Consider the following 21,877-nt stretch of genomic DNA (forward strand, 5'->3'; position numbering starts at 1 on the left):
AATTTGAATTAATGGATGGATTTAGAATTTTTGATCGATTGAAACTCGATTCAATTTATATATAATTAACTTCCTAATAGAATTTTTTTATCGATTAAAACTCAATTCAATTTATATATTTCTCAACCTAATATATTTTTATTTTAAGATAATATATTATTTTAGAGTTTATTTTAAAGTAAGATATTTTTTATGATATATATTTATATATTTTTTTCCTATTTATCATATGGATAATACTATTTTATGAATATTATTTTTAAAAAATATCCTTATGTGAGGATTTTCATAATTTTTTAAGACTTAAAAAGGTGATAATTTTTTAATGATCAAACTCGATAATTAACCCAATCTAATTTAATTAAAGTTTGATTGAATTAATAAAATAAAAAAAAAAGATAAATTCAATTTAATCAGATCTAATTAAATTTAATTGAATTAGATTGAAAAAATATATCAAACTTAACTCAATTTAGATCACTTACACCTCTAATCGATTGTATTTAGTTTGTTAGTTTGTACTATTGGAGTTATGTGGTATCTAGTTTGCTAATTACATGATTATATCAAACTATTTTCGTAACTTCCTCATTGCTTGTTTGCAAATTACATAAGTCATGTTTTGGTGCATTTTCTCACAAATGTAATACTATGTGATTCATTATCTTTTTTTTAAGTGCAAATGAGGAGACAAAGACACCTACTCGACTAAGTCTTCTACTTTTATAAATTTATGATATGTTAATGTAAGTGTTTTAGTGTAGACATAGGAGAAATTTGCTTTGAACCACGATTAACTTTGTATCCTTTGTTTACGTTTTGTTTTCCCTTTCATTTGTATTGTTTTTGTGACATTCTTATAATCAAAACTAGTCTTGCATCAAAAGATTACATTTTTTGCACAACAACCGATATCTAAAGCCTACTTCGGGAGCATTTGGTGATGATTACAACAAAGTTCGACGTACAAATTTGATCAGTGACATTGATTTTAGCGATTAGAAGATTAATATTGAAGTTTTTCTAAATCATTAAGGCCTTAAAGATGTGTTAGGAAGCATTAGCAAACTCTCAACAACTTTCACATGAAAGGAGAAAAATTAAATATGGTCGACATGACACACAACACGATTATCCTTTCTCTGAATATGAAGTTCGTAGAGAAGTAGCTAGTAAGTTCACTGCAATAAGATTTTCATGCAATTGATGTTTTTGTGGTGTTTATATAAAAATCGCTTGATTTATCTTAATTATTTGGGTTTATAAATGTTGAATAAATAAGCAAAAGGGGAGGATAACATCCAAATGTAGAGAAGTGGACTCTCCTTATTGGGAAAAATACCTAAGTCCCACATCGGCTAGAGATATAGCTAAATTAGAGTTTATAAGTGAGGGACAATCCTCACCTATTGAGCTAGCTTTTGGGGTTAAGTTAGGTCTCTCACATTATTAGATGATATATTGGGCTGGGTGTGAAGGGGTGTATTGGAAAAAATACCCAAATCTTACATCGACTAAAGATAGAGTCAAATTAGAGTTTACAAGTGAGGAACAACCCTCACCCAATGAGTGACCATTACAACACCAATGGATCTAGTCCTTTTAGGTTGGACCTTGGTTGAAACTATTGTAATTGATTTTCTTTTTGAATCTCTCATTTAGTTATCGAATTTATATTTAATATTTTTCCATGTTGACACTCTTTAGGAATTGATGTGTAACATAAACTTATAAGTAAATTATACTTATACTTTTTGAGTTTTTTTTGAGATTGTACCATATTTCTTTTTAATGTTTATAGCATTGTTCTTTAATGGAATGCATGATTTAATATTTTTCAAATACTTAAGTATATGTAAGTATATGTTTGGATGAATGTTAGTTAAATTGATTTTAGTTAAAATCGTAGTGTGATTTATTTTTTGATGTTCTCTCATAACTTAAGTTGGCGGTAAAAATTGGTATAATTTATTTTAATACATTACAAAAATTATTTAAAATTATTTTAACTTAGGATCATGGACCTAAAATTGTTTTTTCAACGTAGTTCTCGTGTCTTTGTTTTATGTTTATTAACACCATCAGTTTTTAAGTCAGGCAAGGATGAACATTGATAGGAACTAGGGTAATTGATTTTCTTTTTTGATTATGTTGATTTACTTATTGAGTTTATGTTCGGTACTTTTCACGTTTGATACTAAGTAGAAATTGATATGCAATGTAAACCTATGAGTAAATTATACTAACACTAAGTTTTCTTCCTCCCAATTTTTTGAATGTTTATGGCAATCTCCTCTACATGGATACACAAATTTCAATGCTTTAAAACAATTAAGTGTTTGTTTGGATGAACATTAGTTAAATTATTTTTATATTAAATTAATTTTGGTTAAAATTTATTTTGAAGTGATGGAATTTGTATTTTAATGTTTTTTTTTTAAAAAAACAAGCTAGTGGTAAAATTAAGGATAAATATTTTGATCCAACAAGAAACTATTTAAAATTACTTAAACTTATAATCATTTATGAACCTAAATCAATTCATCAAAATATAATTAAATATGTGAAAATTTATTTAAAATCATGTTAATTGATGTTCAGCATGATTATGAAAAATCCAATGTAAAACCAAACATCATTGAGAAAGTTAGTGCAATGTTAAAAGAATATGGAAGTAATATTTTTCAAATAATTAAAGGGGTAATGTAGAGATAAAAAAATGAAAACATTGAGTGCAATCTAAGAAAACCTTAAGATCTGTGATTGTAATTTACTTTAAACGTAACAATTGAGAAATTACGGTTTAGACTATTCCTATTCAATATTTAGAGTTTTTGAGCCCAGGATTACCACTAATTTTGCTCACACGAGGGATTTAAGTTAATAATTGGGGATAAATGATTTATCACCTCCATTAAAAAATGATCTATCACCTAAGAAATTAATGTCAAACTAAACTAGAGAAATTGATTGTGAATTGTATAACATAAAAGGATTTTGAAAACAACAACACTGCATGAGCCCCCTTAAAAAATAAAAAAAAAACTGCAACAGCTTTTGTCAAATTATACCATCAATTTTTTCTATATTACTAAACTAATCCTTTTTAAGTCTAAAAATATTACACTAAAACTTTCATATATGTTAGAAATATTACACTAACACATTCTTAAATCTTACACTAACATCCTTTACAAAGAAAATAAATTTAATAATAAAAAAATAATGAGTTTTTTTTTATAATTATACAAAATCTTAAGAGATATTATTATAATTTACTTTAAAAAGTATTAAACAGTAAATGCCAAATAATAAATAATTACTTTTAATCTTTACGATATCATCGTAATTTTGTGAAATAGAATTTATTTTTTATATGTTATCCAAACATAATGTTACTTTATATTTGAACATGAAAAAAAAGAAACACACATATAATAATAAAAGAAAAATTGAAATCATTAGTATGCAGTTCTCTAATTAGGTGGAGTTGGCAGCCAAACCCATCAAAGCGGCAGCTTCCTAGACGCGAGTCCAAAAGCGTGAAATATCCTCCAGCCGCTACAAATGTCCTCACCAAACACCAAATAACGCAAACGGACGTCAGAGGGTTTAACCTATCCCCGTACGCCTCTAACGTATCCCCGTACCCAAACACACCGCCAAGTGTCCAACTAGACAAATCAGAGAGAGCATGTGTTTTGTTTTTTTCTCTCTCCCTCGTCGCAATGAAAAAGTACTATAGGTAGTAGTAGCAAGATGGTTAAAAACCCGTAAACGTAAACCCTAGTAGTTTAAATAGCCTCCATCTTCTCTTCTTCTTCCACTGCTTTCTCTCTCAACTCAACACAAATCGCAAGGCACTTCTTACTCGCTGTTCGATTCGAGTTTGCTCTCTCGCTCCCGTTCTAAACCCTAGAGCACGCTCTTTCTAGGGTTTATATTTCGATTCCTCCTTGATTTCGCAATTCGAATTTCGCACGTTGTCGGATATTTTTTTTTGATCGAATTCTCGGTTCCATGGATCTTTCGAGTCTCGCTGTTATACTCCAGGCCGCTCTCAGTCCCAATCCGGACGAGCGGAAAGCAGCTGAGCAGGGCTTGAATCAGGTGCGACTCTCCTTTCGGTTATTATCGAATTTTGGTTCTGATCAGAGTTTTGATCGGTTTTCTCTTTTTGTTTATTTGATTGGCTTCTGCTTAAGTGTTTGCCAAGTACGGATGGTTGTGAAACGCGGTGATTTTGGTGTTGTTGTGAATTTTGGCGTGTGATTGCTAATTGAATGCAGCAGTGCTTTAATTGGATGAATTTAAATTTGGTTGTGTGTATTAATGATCTTCTTGAATATGAAGAGTTGATTTTCACGAATGTGTTTGTGAGGCTCTGATACTTGAAAATAAAGTAAAAACACATTAACTTTGTTGTCTGTTGGTATAGGTGTGCATTTATGCGTGCTAGTTGAATGTATTAGTGTTTTAATTTGATGTGTTTTTTTTTTAACTATATTAAATTAAATATACATACAGTTTCAGTATGCGCCTCAGCATCTGGTGAGGCTGTTACAAATCATTGTAGACAACAACGTTGACATGGGTGTACGACAAGTGGCTAGTATTCATTTCAAGAACTTTATTGCCAAAAATTGGTCTCCTCTTGATGGTATGCTCTTTTTATTGTTGGTTTGAGTTAGATAATGAATTTTGATGTTTGCTGATCATACTCTTCGTTTTTCTGGGTTGTCTGTGTAGATACCCAACAGAAGATCTCTCAGAGTGATAAAGATGTGGTGAGGGATCACATTCTCGTGTTTGTAACCCAGGTTCCTCCTTTGTTGAGGTACAGTTGTTCACCTCTGGCTGCCTGGTGTTTGGTAGCACATCTTCTCTATTTTGATACTTGTTGCTCTCATGACTCTCTTTACCCTAGTGGATGACCACAACTCTTGCGGGTCAACACTCTCTGGCATATTTATTTTTCTTTTGCAAATGCCTGTTTATTTCCATTGTATTGACTTCTGTTCTTTGCTTACATGTTCTGTTTATAGGGTACAGCTTGGTGAATGCCTTAAAACAGTTATACATTCTGATTATCCTGAGCAGTGGCCTCATCTTCTTGACTGGGTGAAGCATAACTTACAGGATCAACAAGTCCATGGTGCCTTGTATGTGCTGCGGATTCTTTCTAGAAAATATGAGTAAGTTTGTATCTATTAGATTTTAATTGGGCTGCCTTGGTGAATATGGTCATCCTATTTTGGTTATATTATTTCATTGAACTATACATTTGTTATAAATGATGTGTGTGTATTTATAGTTAGAAGAGTGTGGAGAAAGATACAAATGTTAGGATAAGAAACCCTCAAGAATCCAAGATGTCATGAAAAAAGAAAAAAGAAAAATCAAGAATAAACCGTAACCAAAAAAATTTCTTCTGCTTTTCTAGTACAAAAAGTAAAGACAATGGGCAAATAATTAACAATAATTATTTTTTGAACAATAATTTCGAGTTTCTTTTGAGGTGTTGAAGAGAATGAATGAAAGATTATGATGTCACCAATAAATTGAGATGTTTCAGAAAGTATGGAAAGGGAAATAAAAAAAGACTGTAGTTTACTTTGTTTCAAATGGAAGGTGCAAACCTCATCCCATATGTTTTAGTCAGTATGATTATTTTGCCATCTCCATCAATAAGATGCAAAGTGGTTGAAGATCTCCATTTCCAAACATTTGATATCTGATTTGGCCAGAGCTTATATTTCAAAAGTATCCTGTCAACCTTTAATAGTGATTGATTCTTCTTGTATATGTTAGTTTAATAAACTATTTTATTTTCTCCTCCCAGGTTCAAGTCAGACGAGGAAAGGGTACCAGTTTATCGCGTTGTTGATGAGACATTTCCTCACCTGCTCAATATATTTAACAGGCTTGTCCAGATTGTTAATCCATCACTTGAAGTAGCTGATTTAATCAAGCTTATCTGTAAAATATTCTGGTCCTCCATATATGTGCGCTTTCTCTCCTCATATGTATTGCTTAAATCAAGTGAATTATTTTATGCATTATGCTGTTGATCAAACCTTGTTCAAGATGCATGTTACATTTATCAATATTCATTCTGTTTACTACCTCTGGACTGAAACATAAACAACAAAAAAATGGTGGATGTAAATATAAGCAAATTTAACTAGTTTCGCCCTATTATAATGATATCATCCCAAAAATACCCTTCAATTAATTGAGATTGTATTTTCAATGACTCTGTTTTTATTCTTGATTCAAGTTCCAATGAAGGACATTTTAGAAAAAAACATTTTTTTTAAATGTGATTAGTAGGATTAAATCATGTTAACTAACTTTCTTAATTAGCGCAGAGTTAGTTAATTTTGCTGTGTAGCATGTATTCCTTTTTAACCCTAGGTGATCAGATCAAGGTTGTCAAATTTGAGAGAGTATGTAAACTTGTGGATTGTCTGTGGACTTGACTCATAAGATTTTACCTACAATTTAAGAAAACCCTATCATAGTATCCAAACAACATATAATATGATTAAATATTCTGCATTCCAGTTTCATAATTAAGCAAACCATATAATGAAACTTGATCAGAAACAACACCGCAATACCTTTTATTTATTTATTGATATACAACCTTAATCCCCAATCTGGTATCAATGTGATAACTGAATAGGGATGGGATTGAACAAACAGAAGAATGAAAAGAATACCCAGCTGTTCAAGAGTCCTGGGGCTCTTCTCTCCAGTCTCTAGTGAATTCTAAAATACATGATACCCCTCTCTCTTAGTTCTCCTTTCTTTTTATAAGTTCTCTCCTTTAGTCCTTTCACCTAACTAACTAACTAACTGCAGTTAATTTATATTCTGTTACATTGGGGACCTTTTAAAGACATACTGTCTGCCCTATGTGTTCTGACATAGACCTTCATTATTGAAGGCCTGCTATCTCCATAAGATTGATATTACAAGTTAATATCATACATAAATGATTAAATTGCAAGTTTGATATGAGTTTCTGTGCGAATTGACTCAGTTTTCTCCTCTAAAATACAAGTATACGAGTCAACTATCAAGTTTGACAACCGTGAAGGTTACTGCTTTAACATCCCTTGCCATTGGGCTGATATTGCTTTTTCATCATATTAAATTTCATTAAGAAAAGAATAGAAAGTTATCTTGGGGTTACTAGATCTTCAGTGACATGTTTTTCACATTGTAGTTTATGTAGCAGTGACTAGTGAACGATTCCTCTCATGTCAAATATAAGGCAAAAAATTATGGTATAAAACGTTAAAAACCCCAAAAATACTCAACTTTACAGTATCCATGTAAATCCTAGTTTCGATTAATGTGCTTGTATTTGAATAAATCTTGGTTGCTGTTGTTTTTGGTTGACCTTGCTGTTACTGGGGAAGTGGGGATAAAATGAAAGAAAGGAGAACACATATTTTACAATTGAGATTGCATTGTCAGCCACCTCAATTATTTTGATGCTTTTCTCCACTCAAATTCACATAGTTGACACGTGCAATTCTGGGTTTTGTTGAATTTTTTCAGTTGGAGATTCCTAAGCTGTTGTTTGATCAAAATATCTTCAATGCTTGGATGATGCTATTTTTAAATATATTGGAGAGGCCTGTCCCCTCTGAAGGTCAGCCTGTTGATCCTGATCTTAGAAAATCATGGGGTTGGTGGAAGGTCAAGAAATGGACAGTTCACATTCTCAATAGGCTCTACACTCGGTATGTTTAGGTGTGGATTAATTTATATAATAGTTATGAGCAATTTTTCTGTATGACTGACTCTGAATTTCTATGGCTGTTTTAATTACCTTGTGACAGTTTTGGAGACTTGAAGCTGCAAAACCCCGAAAACAGAGCCTTTGCTCAAATGTTTCAGAAGCATTATGCGGGGAAAATTTTAGAGTGCCACTTAAATCTGTTAAATGTCATTCGTGTAGGTGGCTATTTACCTGACAGAGTTATCAACCTAATTCTTCAATATCTAAGCAACAGGTGGGTATACTTTGAAGTGTCATTCTGCATCATTGATTTGGTCCAATCCAACCCCTTATTCTTGAGAGTGAAACTGTGGAAGGGTAGATATGCAGTTTTTATATTGTGGGTGGGTGGGTGTGTGGGGCGGGGGGGGGGGGGGGGGGTGGGTAAGAGGGTGCTTATGCCCATTCATATGCTTATGCGTTATGCGTTTTATTAATTTTCCATTAAGAAGATATAGGAGGAGTCTGTTGCAGTTATAACTGATACAAGGAAAATGAAAGCCCCATGTGTGATGATAGTATATTTCTGCCATAGGTGCAACATGGATGCATGTTTTCCATTTCTGCATGTCAAATCAGACCCAGAAACAAAGTTTCTGTTGTCTGCAAAGTTAGGGCATATGTGAAGAGAGATTATGAGTTGTTGAGTGCCTTATTTGCTATTGCTAAAGTGGGTACATAATAATTCGCCCTCTTATTTTTTTAACATATGCAGCATTTCAAGGAATAGTATGTATACTCTGCTGCAACCACGGCTTGATGTCCTTCTTTTTGAAATAGTGTTCCCCCTTATGTGCTTCAATGATAATGATCAAAAGCTTTGGGATGAAGATCCACATGAATATGTAAGGAAAGGCTATGGTAAGTTTGTTAAACTCAGAAAATTAGGATGAAAACTGTGTCCTCTCCTCTGGAGATTTCTCATTTAAATAATATGATACAATCTGATTTCTAGCCTTGAAGTTTGCTAAAAAACTATATACGGTAACCTACAGCTGGGCTAAGTAATTAAGGATATAATTACACAATTACAGCTATACAATCATACAAGATATGCTGGTTTAAAGGGCCAATAAATCTGCACAAATAATGGCAAATAATCTGCCCATCAATCTTGTTGACAAAGTTGTGTTGCTGTGTAAACATGGAATCAATATTTCAACAAATTGCACAGGGATATCTTATAGCTTCTAATTGTTTGTTACAGACATTATTGAAGATTTGTATAGTCCTAGGACTGCTTCCATGGATTTTGTGAGTGAGTTGGTTCGAAAACGTGGGAAAGAAAATCTTCAAAAATTTATTCAATTCATTGTTGAAATTTTCAGAAGGTAATAGCTTACTTACTGTTAGAACGAATGATCTATAATTGGGTGCAATATTTAGGATCTGTTCTGTGCTAGGTATGATGAAGTTTCTGCAGAACACAAGCCCTATAGACAGAAAGATGGTGCGCTTCTTGCTATCGGGGCACTTTGTGACAAATTGAAGCAGACCGAGCCATACAAATCTGAACTTGAGCGTATGTTAGTGCAACATGTCTTTCCTGAGTTCAGCAGTCCTGTTGGCCACCTTAGGGCTAAGGTATGTTATCCTATTCTAGTTTTTACCCCATTAATCCCCATGTGATATAGGATTTAGGTGGGGAAGAGAGAGAAACTGAAAGACAGAAAGAAAAAGAGGGAAGAACATAACAGGGAGGATAGAGAGGGAGAAAAACAGAGAGATCAAAGAACTGCATGCTGCAATTTTTTTATTATTATTCCAGTCTCCTTCTAAAATACAATATAACCATGCGATGGAATTATTATTTAGACTACACTTTAATTTTCCTGTGAAAAACAGGCAGCATGGGTTGCAGGACAATATGCCCATATTAACTTCTCAGACCAGAACAACTTCCGGAGGGCTTTGCAGTGTGTTGTATCCAGAATGCAGGATTCTGAACTTCCTGTGCGTGTTGATTCAGTTTTTGCTTTGCGTTCTTTTATTGAAGCTTGCAAAGGTGGTTTTTTTACCTTTTTGTATTTGTATAATTATATTGGATAAACCTTTATATATGATTAATGTTGTTTATGCTTATTTTGTCATGATGTATCAATGCAGATTTGAATGAAATCCGTCCTATTCTTCCTCAACTCCTTGATGGTATGAAGGCGTGAGAATTTTGTTTCACTCCAGAATTTTTATTTGACTTGCTGAATAAGTTTTAACTAAGCTGAATTTTATCCAGAGTTTTTCAAACTTATGAATGAAGTTGAGAATGAGGACCTTGTATTTACATTGGAGACTATTGTGGACAAGTTTGGGGAAGAGATGGCCCCTTATGCACTTGGGCTTTGCCAAAATTTGGTAATATATATTTTTTTCCATTGACAATTGTCTAGAAATTGTGTATAATATAGAGGTAGGAGAATAATATTTTAGTTTTGATTAACAACAGGCCGCTGCATTTTGGAGGTGTATGAACACTGCAGAAGCTGATGAAGAAGCTGATGATCCAGGTGCTCTTGCTGCAGTTGGTTGTTTACGTGCTATTAGCACAATACTTGAATCAGTGAGCAGGCTTCCACATCTTTTTGTTCAAATTGAACCTACTTTGCTTCCCATAATGCGTAGAATGTTAACAACCGATGGTCAAGGTACTTCTACCCATCCTGCATTTCTCATTTTTATGGAATTTTCTTTCATAGAAAAAATGTAATTTCCACTTTGAATGATGGCTACTTGTTGAAATTTGAGGCTTAATTTGTTTTTTTTTACCCTTCCTATTTTCAATGTCATTTTGTTTTTGTGCATGTATTCACACTTCTATTTTTCATTTAGAGAAGAATTATAAAACTTTTGGTGGAGAGGGGATCCTCTTAGAACTATAATGACAATGCAAACTACAAAGGAAAAAAAAAGAAACATCAATGGAGCAAAGCTACCAGAATCTCCCAGCATATCAGTCAGGGAAAACTCCTTAAAAAAGACCTCTTGGTTTCTCCCAGCATATCTGCCTAATCTTATTATGTCAAACTATTGTGCTATAGAAACCTCCTGAAAAATTACAAGAGTTGCCCTCAGACCACCTGCACCAAAGTGTAGTGTATATTGCACATTTCCACAAAAAAATTTCTTCTTTAATTGTTTTTTTTTTTTTTTTGCTCAGCAAAATTAAATATATTATAGATGAGTACCAGAGGTACTAAAATATACAGATTTAGAGCCATATTACAAGTAGTTTTGGACAGACAATGATACAGTAGCTGAAATATCCCAAAAACTACTCAAATAAGACTTGGAGCTATACTCTAAACCTATGATGCTGTCCTAAGAAAAGCATCTTTGAGATTTGAAGACCATTGATTGAAATGTAGAGAGAAATCTTTTTCAAAACATCTGAGCCATGTCCATAAAATAAACACTGCATCATCCATTAATTTATGAGTGTCAAAATTAGCATTGGAGAAAATGATGCTGTTCCTATGCTTCCAAATCGAGTAAGTGAGAGCGAACCACCACCACTGCCATCTTTTTTCCCTGCAACCCTACGGAAGCTCCAAAGATATGCTGACTAAAATGCTGATCCGGCTGATAAGGGAAAACACCCATCATATTTACCCAAGACTGTGACTCCCACCATAGAGGACTAACTTTACTGCAGTGGAAAAATAAGTGACTTGCAGTCTCTTCCACAGATCTGCATAAGGGGCACAAGTACTCTTGTAACTCAACCCGCTTCTTTCTCAAATTGGCTTTAGTTGGCAGTTTGTCTTGAATCAACCTCCACGCGAAGATAGCCACTTTCAATGGGACCCTAAGCTTCCATAATTCCTTGAACTTTCCATCCTGCTCTTCTCCCACTGTGACATGATGTATTGCCTTATATGCACTCTTAGTCGAATAACAGCCACTAGGCTCTGCTGCCCACTTCCATTGGTCACTTAATTCCGGCCTGATTGTGAACCCTTCCAGCTGTTGGAGGAAAGCTACCGCCATATCTATCTCGCTATCAAACAAAGGTCTCCTCCACTTAAGACTCCATTCCCACCCACCTTCTTTCGCAGCACCTATTTGATGAATGAAATGATGTTTTTGAGCTGATATGGTATACAATCTAGGATATTTATCAGCTAAGCAGTTGTCTCCGCCTATCCACCTATCCTCCCAAAACTTAAACTTGTCCCCACATCCGACCCTCCACAATATCAACCTATTCAGCTGTTGACCTTGATTCATGCTTTGATTTACTATCTTTAGATCCCTCCACCATGATGATTCAGTACTAGCCCTCGAAGCTCCATCAAGACTCCTCCATCCTCCATACTTTGATTCAAGGACTCTAGCCCAAGTCTCCTCCTGATTCTGAAACATCTCCCATTTCCATTTTCCTAATAATGATGTGTTGAACGAGATGATATCCTTGACTCCCAACCCACCTTGTTCCTTTGGCAAACACACCTTTTCCCACTTGATCCAAGGGATCTTATTTTGATCAGCTGCACCACCCCATAAGAAGTTCCTTTGTAATCTGGTTATCTTGCTAATCACCTGCCTAGGGACCCTGAAAAAAGATAGAAAATAAATTGGAATAGATGTTAGCACTGAATTTATGAGAATCACTCTCCCCCCAAAAGACAAGTGTCTCTGTTTCCATCCTGCCAGTTTTCTCTCACACTTATTGATTAAAGGTTCCCACGTCTGACATCTTCTAGGATTAGCACCAATAGGTATGCCAAGATATGTGAAAGGAAAAGACATCAATCCACAGTTGAGATAACTGGATGCACCATAAGTCCACTGCTCAGGCACCCCAAAGGCCCCACAACTACTCTTGGCGAAATTTATCTTTAACCCCGATGACATCTCAAAAGCACGAAGTATTGCATTGATTGTTCTTACATTCGCTAATGTTGCCTCTCCCAAAAATAGTGTCATCTGCATACTGAAGCAGGCTAATCTCCACCTTCTTTGAGCCCACTAAAAATCCCTTATAGAATCCTCCCTCAATTGCTTTGGTCATTAGACCGCTCAAACCTTCTGCAACAATATTAAACAAAAGGGGTGATAATGGATCCCCCTGTCTAAGACCTTTCTGTGGATAGAACTCCTTCGTAGGGCTTCCATTTACCAAGACTGAGATGGAAGCTGATTTTAAACATCTCTGTATCCACTGAATCCACTTCGGTCCAAAACCCAATCTCCTCATCATGTATATCAAAAAATCCCAAGACACTAAGTCATACGCCTTCTCATAGTCCACCTTGAAAACCATGCATGGTTTTTGACATCTTTTGGCCTCTTCAACTACCTCATTTGCAATCACCACACTATGAAGCATGTGCCTACCTTGTATGAATGCTGACTGACGATCACTAATTATGAGGGGCATAACTCTCTTCAGTCTATTAGGCAACACTTTAGCGAGGATTTTATAGGTACATCCGATGAGTGAAATAGGTCTATATTCATTCAACCCTTGAGGGTCCGCCACCTTCGGGATTAAAGCTATGAATGATGCGTTCAAGCCCCTCGGGAAGACTCCGTTGACATAGAACTCGTCAAAGAATCTAAGAAAATCTGGTTTGATGACCTCCCAAAATTGCTTGATGAATTTGAAATTGAACCCGTCTGGGCCCGGACTTTTATCACTTCCACAACTCCAAACAGCCCTCCTTATCTCCTCTTCCTGAAAGTGCTCGACTAACATGGCATTCTGATGGGAATCAATGGTATTGAAGCTGATCCCATTCAGAGTTGGCCTATCAAAATCTGTTTCCTGGAACCTCTGTGAAAAAAATCTCCTAACTTCCTCTTTGACTTCAGCCGGCTCCTCCTTCCACATCCCATCAACCATCAGTCCATTTAGGCTATTGGATCGCCTCCTGGAATTTATCAGCAAATGTTAATACCTCGAATTACAATCACCCTCCTTAATCCACCTGGATCTTGCCTTCTGACGTAACAGCGACTCATGAGTTTGGGCTGCCTCCCAAACCTTCTGCTGCAACTTCTTTTTGAGTATCCGCTCATTATCATCCAGTGGTCTGTCTGCTGATTCCTCTTCTAGTTTGTTCAACTCTTCCTCTATCCTCTTGAAACGGCTTAAAGTGTCTCCAAAGTGATCTTTATTCCACGCCTTTATCTTCTGTTTGAGGGCCTTGAATTTGTTTTTTAAAACATGACCCCCCCATCCACTCTGAGTATTGGATGACCAGGTTTCGGACACCAACTTCTTAAAAGATACATCAGATAACCAACAATCCAATAGTCTGAAAGGTTTTGGGCCCCAATCAATGGTTTTAGATCTAAGCAATATGGGACAATGGTCCGAAAAATTCCTGGCTAGCGGTGTTTGGACCGATCCGGGCCATTTGGAAAGCCACTCTGGGGAAACGAAGGCTCTATCCAACTTGCTTTTAGCTGTACCGTTCGGTCTAAACCATGTAAATCTCTTTCCCACCCAAGGCGCTTCTTCTAATTCCAACTCCTCAATCCAGCTATTAAAATCCCGTATGCTTCCATCCACCATCCCCCTCTGCGAAGACCCCACTCTTTCTCCACTTATCCTGATGTTGTTAAAGTCCCCTATAATACACCAATAACCATTTGGATTCTGGATTTTCAGCTGAGTGACTTTATCCCATAACACCCTTTTGTCCTGCAGGTTACATGGGGAGTATATATTTACAACATGCACTGCTATGGATTCTTGACCCCACTTTCCTGACAGTAGTATGAAGCCCGATCCAGCTGATTTGCTCTCCACCTTCAGAGACTTTTGATTCCAAATACAGAGAATACCACCAGCTGTATTTACGGCTGGAACCTCCTCCCAGCAGAAATCAGAATTCCCCCATAGAGCCCTGCACATACTCTTATTGACCGTTTCCTTCTTTGTTTCTTGTAAGCATAAAAGGTCAATATGATACTCTTTGACCATACGTCTAATTGCTGGCCATTTAACCCCCCTCCCCAACCCCCTTACATTATAAGAGATGATATTCATGAGTCCCTTCCCCTTCCTCCCAAGCTATCTGCCTCTTTTCCATCTCTATCTTCCATTTCTGTCAACTGTTGAACATAATCTCTTTGAGTTTTTCCTGTTGTCAGTCCCAACTCCTTGATCATTCTCCATAGACTTTCTTCGTGCGAGTCAAAAGTTTCCTCCTGGAGCTGATTTTCCTGCCTATTGTGAGTTGATGATGTTTCTGTTTGTATTTGGGGGTTGGCTGATCCACGTCCCTCGTTATCTCGCTGGAATAGTCCATTTTGAACATGCTCTGGGCTTGAAAGCACTTGGTTCGAAACAACCTCACCTATTTGGGCTTTAACTCTCTTCATTTTCCCTTTACGGGAATACGTTAACAAAGGGGTTAGGAGAGGTGTTGTTTTTAAAACTGGGCCATTTTTGGGAGAAGGACATAATTTAGGTGGGGTGTTAATAGCTTGGCCCAAATCCAGCAGCCCCATCATCTCCTTGTCACGTGACTTGGGTGAGGGGGATTCAAAATTATGTTTGTCTTCCTCGTACACCATGCCTCCAACGTTTCTTGTCTGCCTCCTCATACTATTTTCATACAAATTGCCCAAACCGTCAGGGCCGACATCCCCCCCGAGGTTATCTTCTTCCCCTAAATCGGTCTTCCCTTCTTCCTGCGACACTGGTAGCTCACGGTCCCTGGTCTGCACGCATTTATCACCTGTCAGTGCATTATCTGCTTGCTTCACGACCCATCGGACAATAGCTTTGTCCTTTGGGTCATGTCCGCTCTTCGTCCCGATCGCCTTTCCGTTTTGGTCCGCACCGGCCGCGACTGTCGCCGGTCCTTCTGACCGAGAGACCTGCCTGAGTCGCCCTTCTTCCACACCACGCGGCGACCTCTCCTCGTCGCCACCCCTATCCTCTGTGTCATCCACCGTCTCCGACTGGGCTGGAGCTCCCCTTTGGGTTTTAAATGGCACGATTTCACTTCTCCCTCTGCGGTTATCTTCCTCGCCCCCCACCACTCCCTCCGTCGCCATATCCTCCATGGCTTCTGCCTCCAAGGTCCCTCCCTTCGCTACTGTTCGTATTTCCTCCGCCACGCTCTCTATTCGCGCTTTGTACCGCCACCCCTGCAGCTCACTACCAGACCACGCGTCATCGTTACATTCGTCAGAAAGGATTTCCTCTGATGAGCTGAAGTCACGTTCCCTTTTTGGCTGCCACCTAGCTCCAAACAACCCACTCTCCTCCGCTATGTGCACCGGAAAAATCTCCCCCTGTATATGAATATTTACCGTGTGCTGAATCAGCGGTTTCCATGGCGTTTTGACCAGTATCCTCGCGACGTCGAACCTCCTTTGATCTTCTAAGCTCTCCTCAGCCTCCACCATCTCACCTATTCCCGCGACTATCTGCTTGATACAGTTCATGTCCCATGCAACCAAAGGTATTCCCCAACATTGGATCCAAGTTAGTCTAAAACCAGGGCGTAGACTTGGATTCCACTTCTCTATGGAGTAGAACAGGTCGCCCCATCCTTCATCTTCTTCATTCACCATTTTCTCTGCGTTCTCTTCTGTGAGCCCCAGTAACAAAACCATGTCATCACCGATGTACTTTGGTGATATGTTTTGTCCGCTATCCCACCATATGGCTTCTTCTATGCTATCAAAGCTAGCCAAGTTTTTCAGTCTACCCACCCAGGCCTCCTTGAGCCATTGTTTACCCGTCATCGAAATGTCCAGGTTCACTTCCGATGTGGCATTGGAACTTATGTATTGGAGTTTGGCTGTTGTTCTCCTCTGTGCTGGTTTCGGGATATTCGTGTTGACCACCTCCGCATACGACCGTCCTTGGATTCCCATATTCGCTTCTGGTAACCTGCTCAGGTACACTTCTGTTCTTCCCTTTTGTGTTTGTCCTGTCTCTGCTGTCCCCCTCTCGACTGTTTGTGATTCTCCCTTCTTTGGTCTCCCATATTTAGGGATATTAACATTCATCTTCATTCCTCCGAAGAACCTATTGTCCAAATGCTGCTGAAGTTGATGCACATCTCTCACCCCCTTATACCTCACAAAACCATATCTCCTTCCTTGGTTGTTTCTTTTCCTGGGTATGAAAACCTCTCTCACGTCTCCTTGCTGTTTAAAATGGAACCACAAATCCTTTGCTGTTGCGTCTTCCGGGAACCTCGTAAAGTAAAAGGATATAACGTCCTTATGGTCTCTCCAGTTCGCTCGCGTGTAGGATTGACGCTGTCCTGTGGCTAACCCTTCGATGGTCAGATGGGAACCCTCTGACTCTCGAAATCTGACTCTAGCTCTCCTCTCTTTCCTAGTCCTAACTCTCTCCCACCCACTGTTTCTCTCTCTACTCTCTCTCTCTCTCCATGATTGGATTGTTCTTTTCTTCTTTAATTGTATCAAGACCATTAAAGCTTATCATTAAAAAAATGGTCCGATGATTGAGGACACACTCAATATCTATTGGAAGCAAACTAGATTCACTCTTATAAGTTGCCAAAATGCTCCAAGAAAAAAACCCTTAGGTCACCTTGTCTTTTTTGGCTGTTATTGTTTACCTAGTCTAACTGTTCAATTAAACTGGTTGTTAGGCCTTGTGGAAATATTTTTTCCTGTAACAAATGGGCATGGCTAATGGTTTTTTATTCCCCTTCCAATGATGTTTAGGATGGATGTATGATGTTCTTGATAATTCAGGGCTTTCTCTGCATGCTTAAATTTGTGTAAAATGAATGTGATGCTTAAGCTTGTATAAATTTGCTTCTTTAACTTCTTGGACTTTGTATTTGTGTTTGTTTCATTATTAGATTGTGGTATGAAAGCCATGGTTTGTATATTTTAATTTTGCTTGTATTTTCTGGCTCTATTGCATTATCTTCTGTGTGTAACTGCAGAGGTTTTTGAAGAAGTTTTGGAGATTGTATCATATATGACTTTTTTCTCTCCAACAATTTCATTGGATATGTGGAGTCTTTGGCCATTGATGATGGAAGCACTGGCGGATTGGGCAATTGATTTCTTTCCAAGTATGGTGCTCAACTACTTTCAACTCTTTTTTTCCTCTCTGATAATTAATCTCCTAGTGCATGAATAATTTGTGGATGGCCTCTTTTGTTTGTTGATATTAAAGAAGTGAGTTGATCTCTGAATTAATCTGAAGATAGACACAGCTATAGACTGCTTAGAAACATCTTTTTGATAAAGAAACAAGCTAAAAATAGAATATGGACAATTTTCTGGTCAAATGAATATTCTATATCATTTTGGGTATTTATTTGTTAAGTTTTAAACTTCTGCAGATATTTTGGTTCCTTTGGACAACTATATTTCAAGGGGAACTGCTCATTTCCTTACTTGCAAAGAGCCTGACTATCAACAGAGTTTATGGAACATGATTTCATCCGTGAGTTACTTTTACATCATTACTTGAGTCACCACCTGTTTGGTTGGCCTGATATTATTATCATTTTTTCCGTTATTACTGATGTCTGTTATTTGTATATCACATTGCAGATTATGTCGGATAAAAATATGGAGGACAATGATATTGTGCCGGCTCCAAAGCTTATTGAAGTTGTCTTCCAGAATTGCAGAGGACAAGTGGATCACTGGCTTGAGCCGTATCTCAGAATTACGGTTGAACGCTTGCGTCACACTGAAAAATCTTATTTGAAATGTCTTTTCATGCAAGTGGTAAGAAGGGGTTGTTACAAAATCAATATTTGCATGAATGAATAAAATTGCCAGGAAATTGGCATTTGTTGCTTCTTTCCTTTGCTATAATGTTCTGACAGTCAATATTATCTTGATTTTTTGGGGTCTCTGGTACTGATGAACACTTAATACCCATCTGTTCTGGAACTATGTTAACTCAAAGTTTTGTTAATTACTTAATTAATTTAGTTTTGGAGTTGCACGATATATTTTGAATTTCAATTTTATTGAATGTGAATGGATTATAAAAAGTCGGATAGGTATAGTTTTGTATGGTAGTTTTCTATCCAAACACCTAACTTGTTCTGAACTTAATATGGATTGCACTTCCTTGAGTGTTATAATTTGTAGTTTTCTTTAATTTAAAATAGGAAGAGAATAAACGTAAAGGTTTTTTTTAAAACAAATCTGAGGCCTTTTCTGATTCTCACCCAGTGAGTTTAGTTTATCTATGGTAAGCTTGTCTACGGTTTCAAAGATTATTTGTCTGCAGGAAATGGCATCATAAGTTAATTCCTTCTAAGAGAAGCTAATTTTTTCAGATTGCAGATGCTCTTTACTACAATGCAGCTCTGACTCTCAGTATATTGCAAAAGCTAGGTGTTGCATCAGAAATATTCCATCTTTGGTTCCATTTGCTGCAACAAGTTAAGAAGAGTGGAATGCGTGCTAATTTTAAAAGGTTTGTTATTTTCTACCCTTTGACCATCCCTTGGTCCCACATTTGTATGTCGTTTCTGTGCACTTCCATACAACAGTTGAAATATTGTGTGACAATTTGAAGGTCTCATATGATGGTAAATTAACAATCAATATGCAGGGAACATGAAAAGAAAGTATGCTGCCTTGGTTTAACCTCATTACTGGCACTCCCAGCTGATCAATTGCCAGCAGAGGCTTTAGGTCGGGTGTTCCGGGCCAATCTTGATCTTCTAGTTGCCTACAAGGAACAAGTTGCAGGTCTGTATGTTTGCCTTGTCTCTATAACTTTGAGATGTCACAATTCATGAGGGGTATATTGATGACATTTATATCGACTTGCTCGGTAATCCTAACAGTAGTTTGTTTTGTGAGTGCCTAATTTTCAGTCCATTGTGTACTCACTGCAGAAGCTGCAAAAGAGGAGGAAGCTGAAGATGATGATGATATGGATGGTTTTCAAACCGATGATGAAGATGAGGATGGCAGTGGTTTTGACAAGGAAATGGGAGTTGATGCTGATGATGGAGAGGACACCGATACTATCACACTTAGAAAGTTGGCCGAACAGGTGTGGATATGAAGACCTTAAAAACCTTTGCTTGCATATAAAGGATTATTATATTATGTCTATATGCTTGTATGACTTCTGCTCAGGTCATTAAGGTACTTGACTTCGTGGTCCAATTTTGGTTGAATTGTAGTTACTTCTATAATATATATTTTATTATGAAGTTAAATTTTAAATTAAATGTAGTGAACAAGGAAGAAGGTTTAAAATTAAATTAATTAATTTATTTGTTAATATTGAAACTTGATGTATTTTAATTTGAATTGTTTTGTTGAAATATTTTATTGATTACCATTACCATCTAGGCATATCAGTCTCTTGGTACAGCTGCTGCCAATGCTTAGTGGCAGCATTGCATTGGTTTTGACCCCCCATACCACATCTATTGCTTAAAGCTCTGTCCACCTAGTAAAAAAGAGGGTCTAGGTTAACACTGGGTTCACGGGCTGATACAGTCAAAGAATTGGACAAGTTTCAGCAACAACCAGCTAATTGGTTGACTTCTTGTTTGTTTATTGGGGCTTTACTGGTCCAGTAAACTAGGATGTTCACTGGTTTCAGTTGAACTAGATGTTCAATTCTAGTTTTCAGAAATGGGATCCTATTCATTCAAATTTTGTGCATGTTTTGGAAACAATTGTTTTTAGAGAAATAATTGTTTAATTTTCAAAAAGTTCTTTAAGAAACAAGCAATTATTTCTCCAAAATAAGTTGAACTAAATGATTTTTTTTTAAAAAAATTTATATTTCCTTACTCCAAACACAATTGCTGTACTTTGTTTCATCTTGTATTTATTTGTTAATTATTTGTTGGCTTACTGGCTTTTATTTTTAAATCTTAGAATCTTATTTTCAATCTGCATCTGTTGCATATAGGCGAAGTCTTTCCGGCCCCATGATGATGATGATGATGATTCAGATGATGACTTTAGTGATGATGAAGAGTTGCAGTCCCCAATTGACGATGTTGATCCTTTTGTTTTCTTTGTGGATACAATCAAAGGTAAGCTAAAAAATGTTCAGGTTAACCATTGCCATCATTATTGTTCTTTGTATCATCTGACATGCCCTCCTTACCAATTAAATTTTTCCTGTAGTGATACAATCATCGGATCCATCGAGGTTTGTGAACCTTACCCAAACGCTTGAGTTTAATTATCAAGCTCTCGCTAATGGTGTTGCCCAGCATGCTGAGCAGAGAAGGGCAGAAATTGAAAAGGAGAAAATAGAGAAGTCAACGGCTGCCACAGCTTCTTAAGCTTCTGAATGTACATTATTACTGTTGCTTTTTTAATTCTCAAGTTCTCAGTTACCCATTCTTTAGGAAAATCAGAGGGTTGCCTATATTTGAGGCATTTGTCGGCTTTCTGGTCACCAGTTGTTGGTCTTTGATCATGAAGAGTTTGCAGTATTGAAGTGCCTGGGGCACTGTGCACCGAAGTAGCCATTTGCCCAGAGAGAGAGGATGATGCATTCAGGGAACTGTGGAGTCAGCAGTTTCTCCAGGTCTTAGTTCAGCTTATTGTTTGGTGCTTTGGGGCTATCCTTTTGGAGGAAAGTGCCCATTCTTGCAAAGACTGTGTTTGTCCCCTTCCACCCCTTTCCCTTTTGTGGGCTCCTTTTATAGTCTCCATGTATGTGCCAACGTATTTTTGTTTCATGGATACGATTTCTGTAATATTTGTTGCCTGTCACATAGACGGGTATGTAGGGTCGCCAATTGCTTTATTGGTAATTTTTGGTGAGGGATGATATAAAAAATTTTGTTTTTTTTACATCCTTTTTCGGTCATTATTTTTGGGTTGAGAGTATAGTCCATGAGTATTGATGAAGGCATCAGTTTTGGGTTATACAAAGCTTTTCAAGGGTCCCTTACTCTGCAGGTTGTAAAACAGTTTGATCATTCATTATATAAATATTTTGTGGCAAGAAATCAGCTCGATTCATGTTTAAGCGGGGATTATCAATTTTCTTACTAGTTTGTTTTTTGTGTTTCGGAAGATTCAACACAGAAAAAGAAAAAGAGTTCTGATTGTTTTCTGAATGAATTTATTGTCAAGTTTTCCAAACAGCTCGAGTTTTCCAAACAACAAACCTGTGGA

At 36.9% G+C, this 21,877-nt stretch overlaps 1 protein-coding gene across 1 annotated transcript; it reads left to right on the top strand.

Annotated features, from left to right (window-relative positions):
• The first annotated feature begins 3,716 nt into the window (after window positions 1-3,716).
• Window positions 3,717-21,708, top strand: LOC100809471 (importin beta-like SAD2). The gene is made up of 22 exons (XM_003552600.4): window positions 3,717-4,110; window positions 4,528-4,660; window positions 4,750-4,837; window positions 5,046-5,195; window positions 5,843-6,005; window positions 7,573-7,757; window positions 7,857-8,030; window positions 8,511-8,656; window positions 9,003-9,126; window positions 9,199-9,379; window positions 9,641-9,800; window positions 9,902-9,943; window positions 10,029-10,147; window positions 10,239-10,437; window positions 17,686-17,817; window positions 18,091-18,194; window positions 18,305-18,484; window positions 19,048-19,187; window positions 19,326-19,465; window positions 19,615-19,775; window positions 20,652-20,778; window positions 20,873-21,708. Exons 1-22 carry the CDS (start codon window positions 4,021-4,023, stop codon window positions 21,031-21,033), a joined length of 3,099 nt encoding a protein of 1,032 aa, XP_003552648.1. The 5' UTR covers window positions 3,717-4,020; the 3' UTR covers window positions 21,034-21,708.
• The last annotated feature ends 169 nt before the right edge of the window (window positions 21,709-21,877 follow it).

The sequence above is a fragment of the Glycine max genome, chromosome 18 (assembly GCF_000004515.6).
Source record: "Glycine max cultivar Williams 82 chromosome 18, Glycine_max_v4.0, whole genome shotgun sequence".
Taxonomy (NCBI): domain Eukaryota; kingdom Viridiplantae; phylum Streptophyta; class Magnoliopsida; order Fabales; family Fabaceae; genus Glycine; species Glycine max.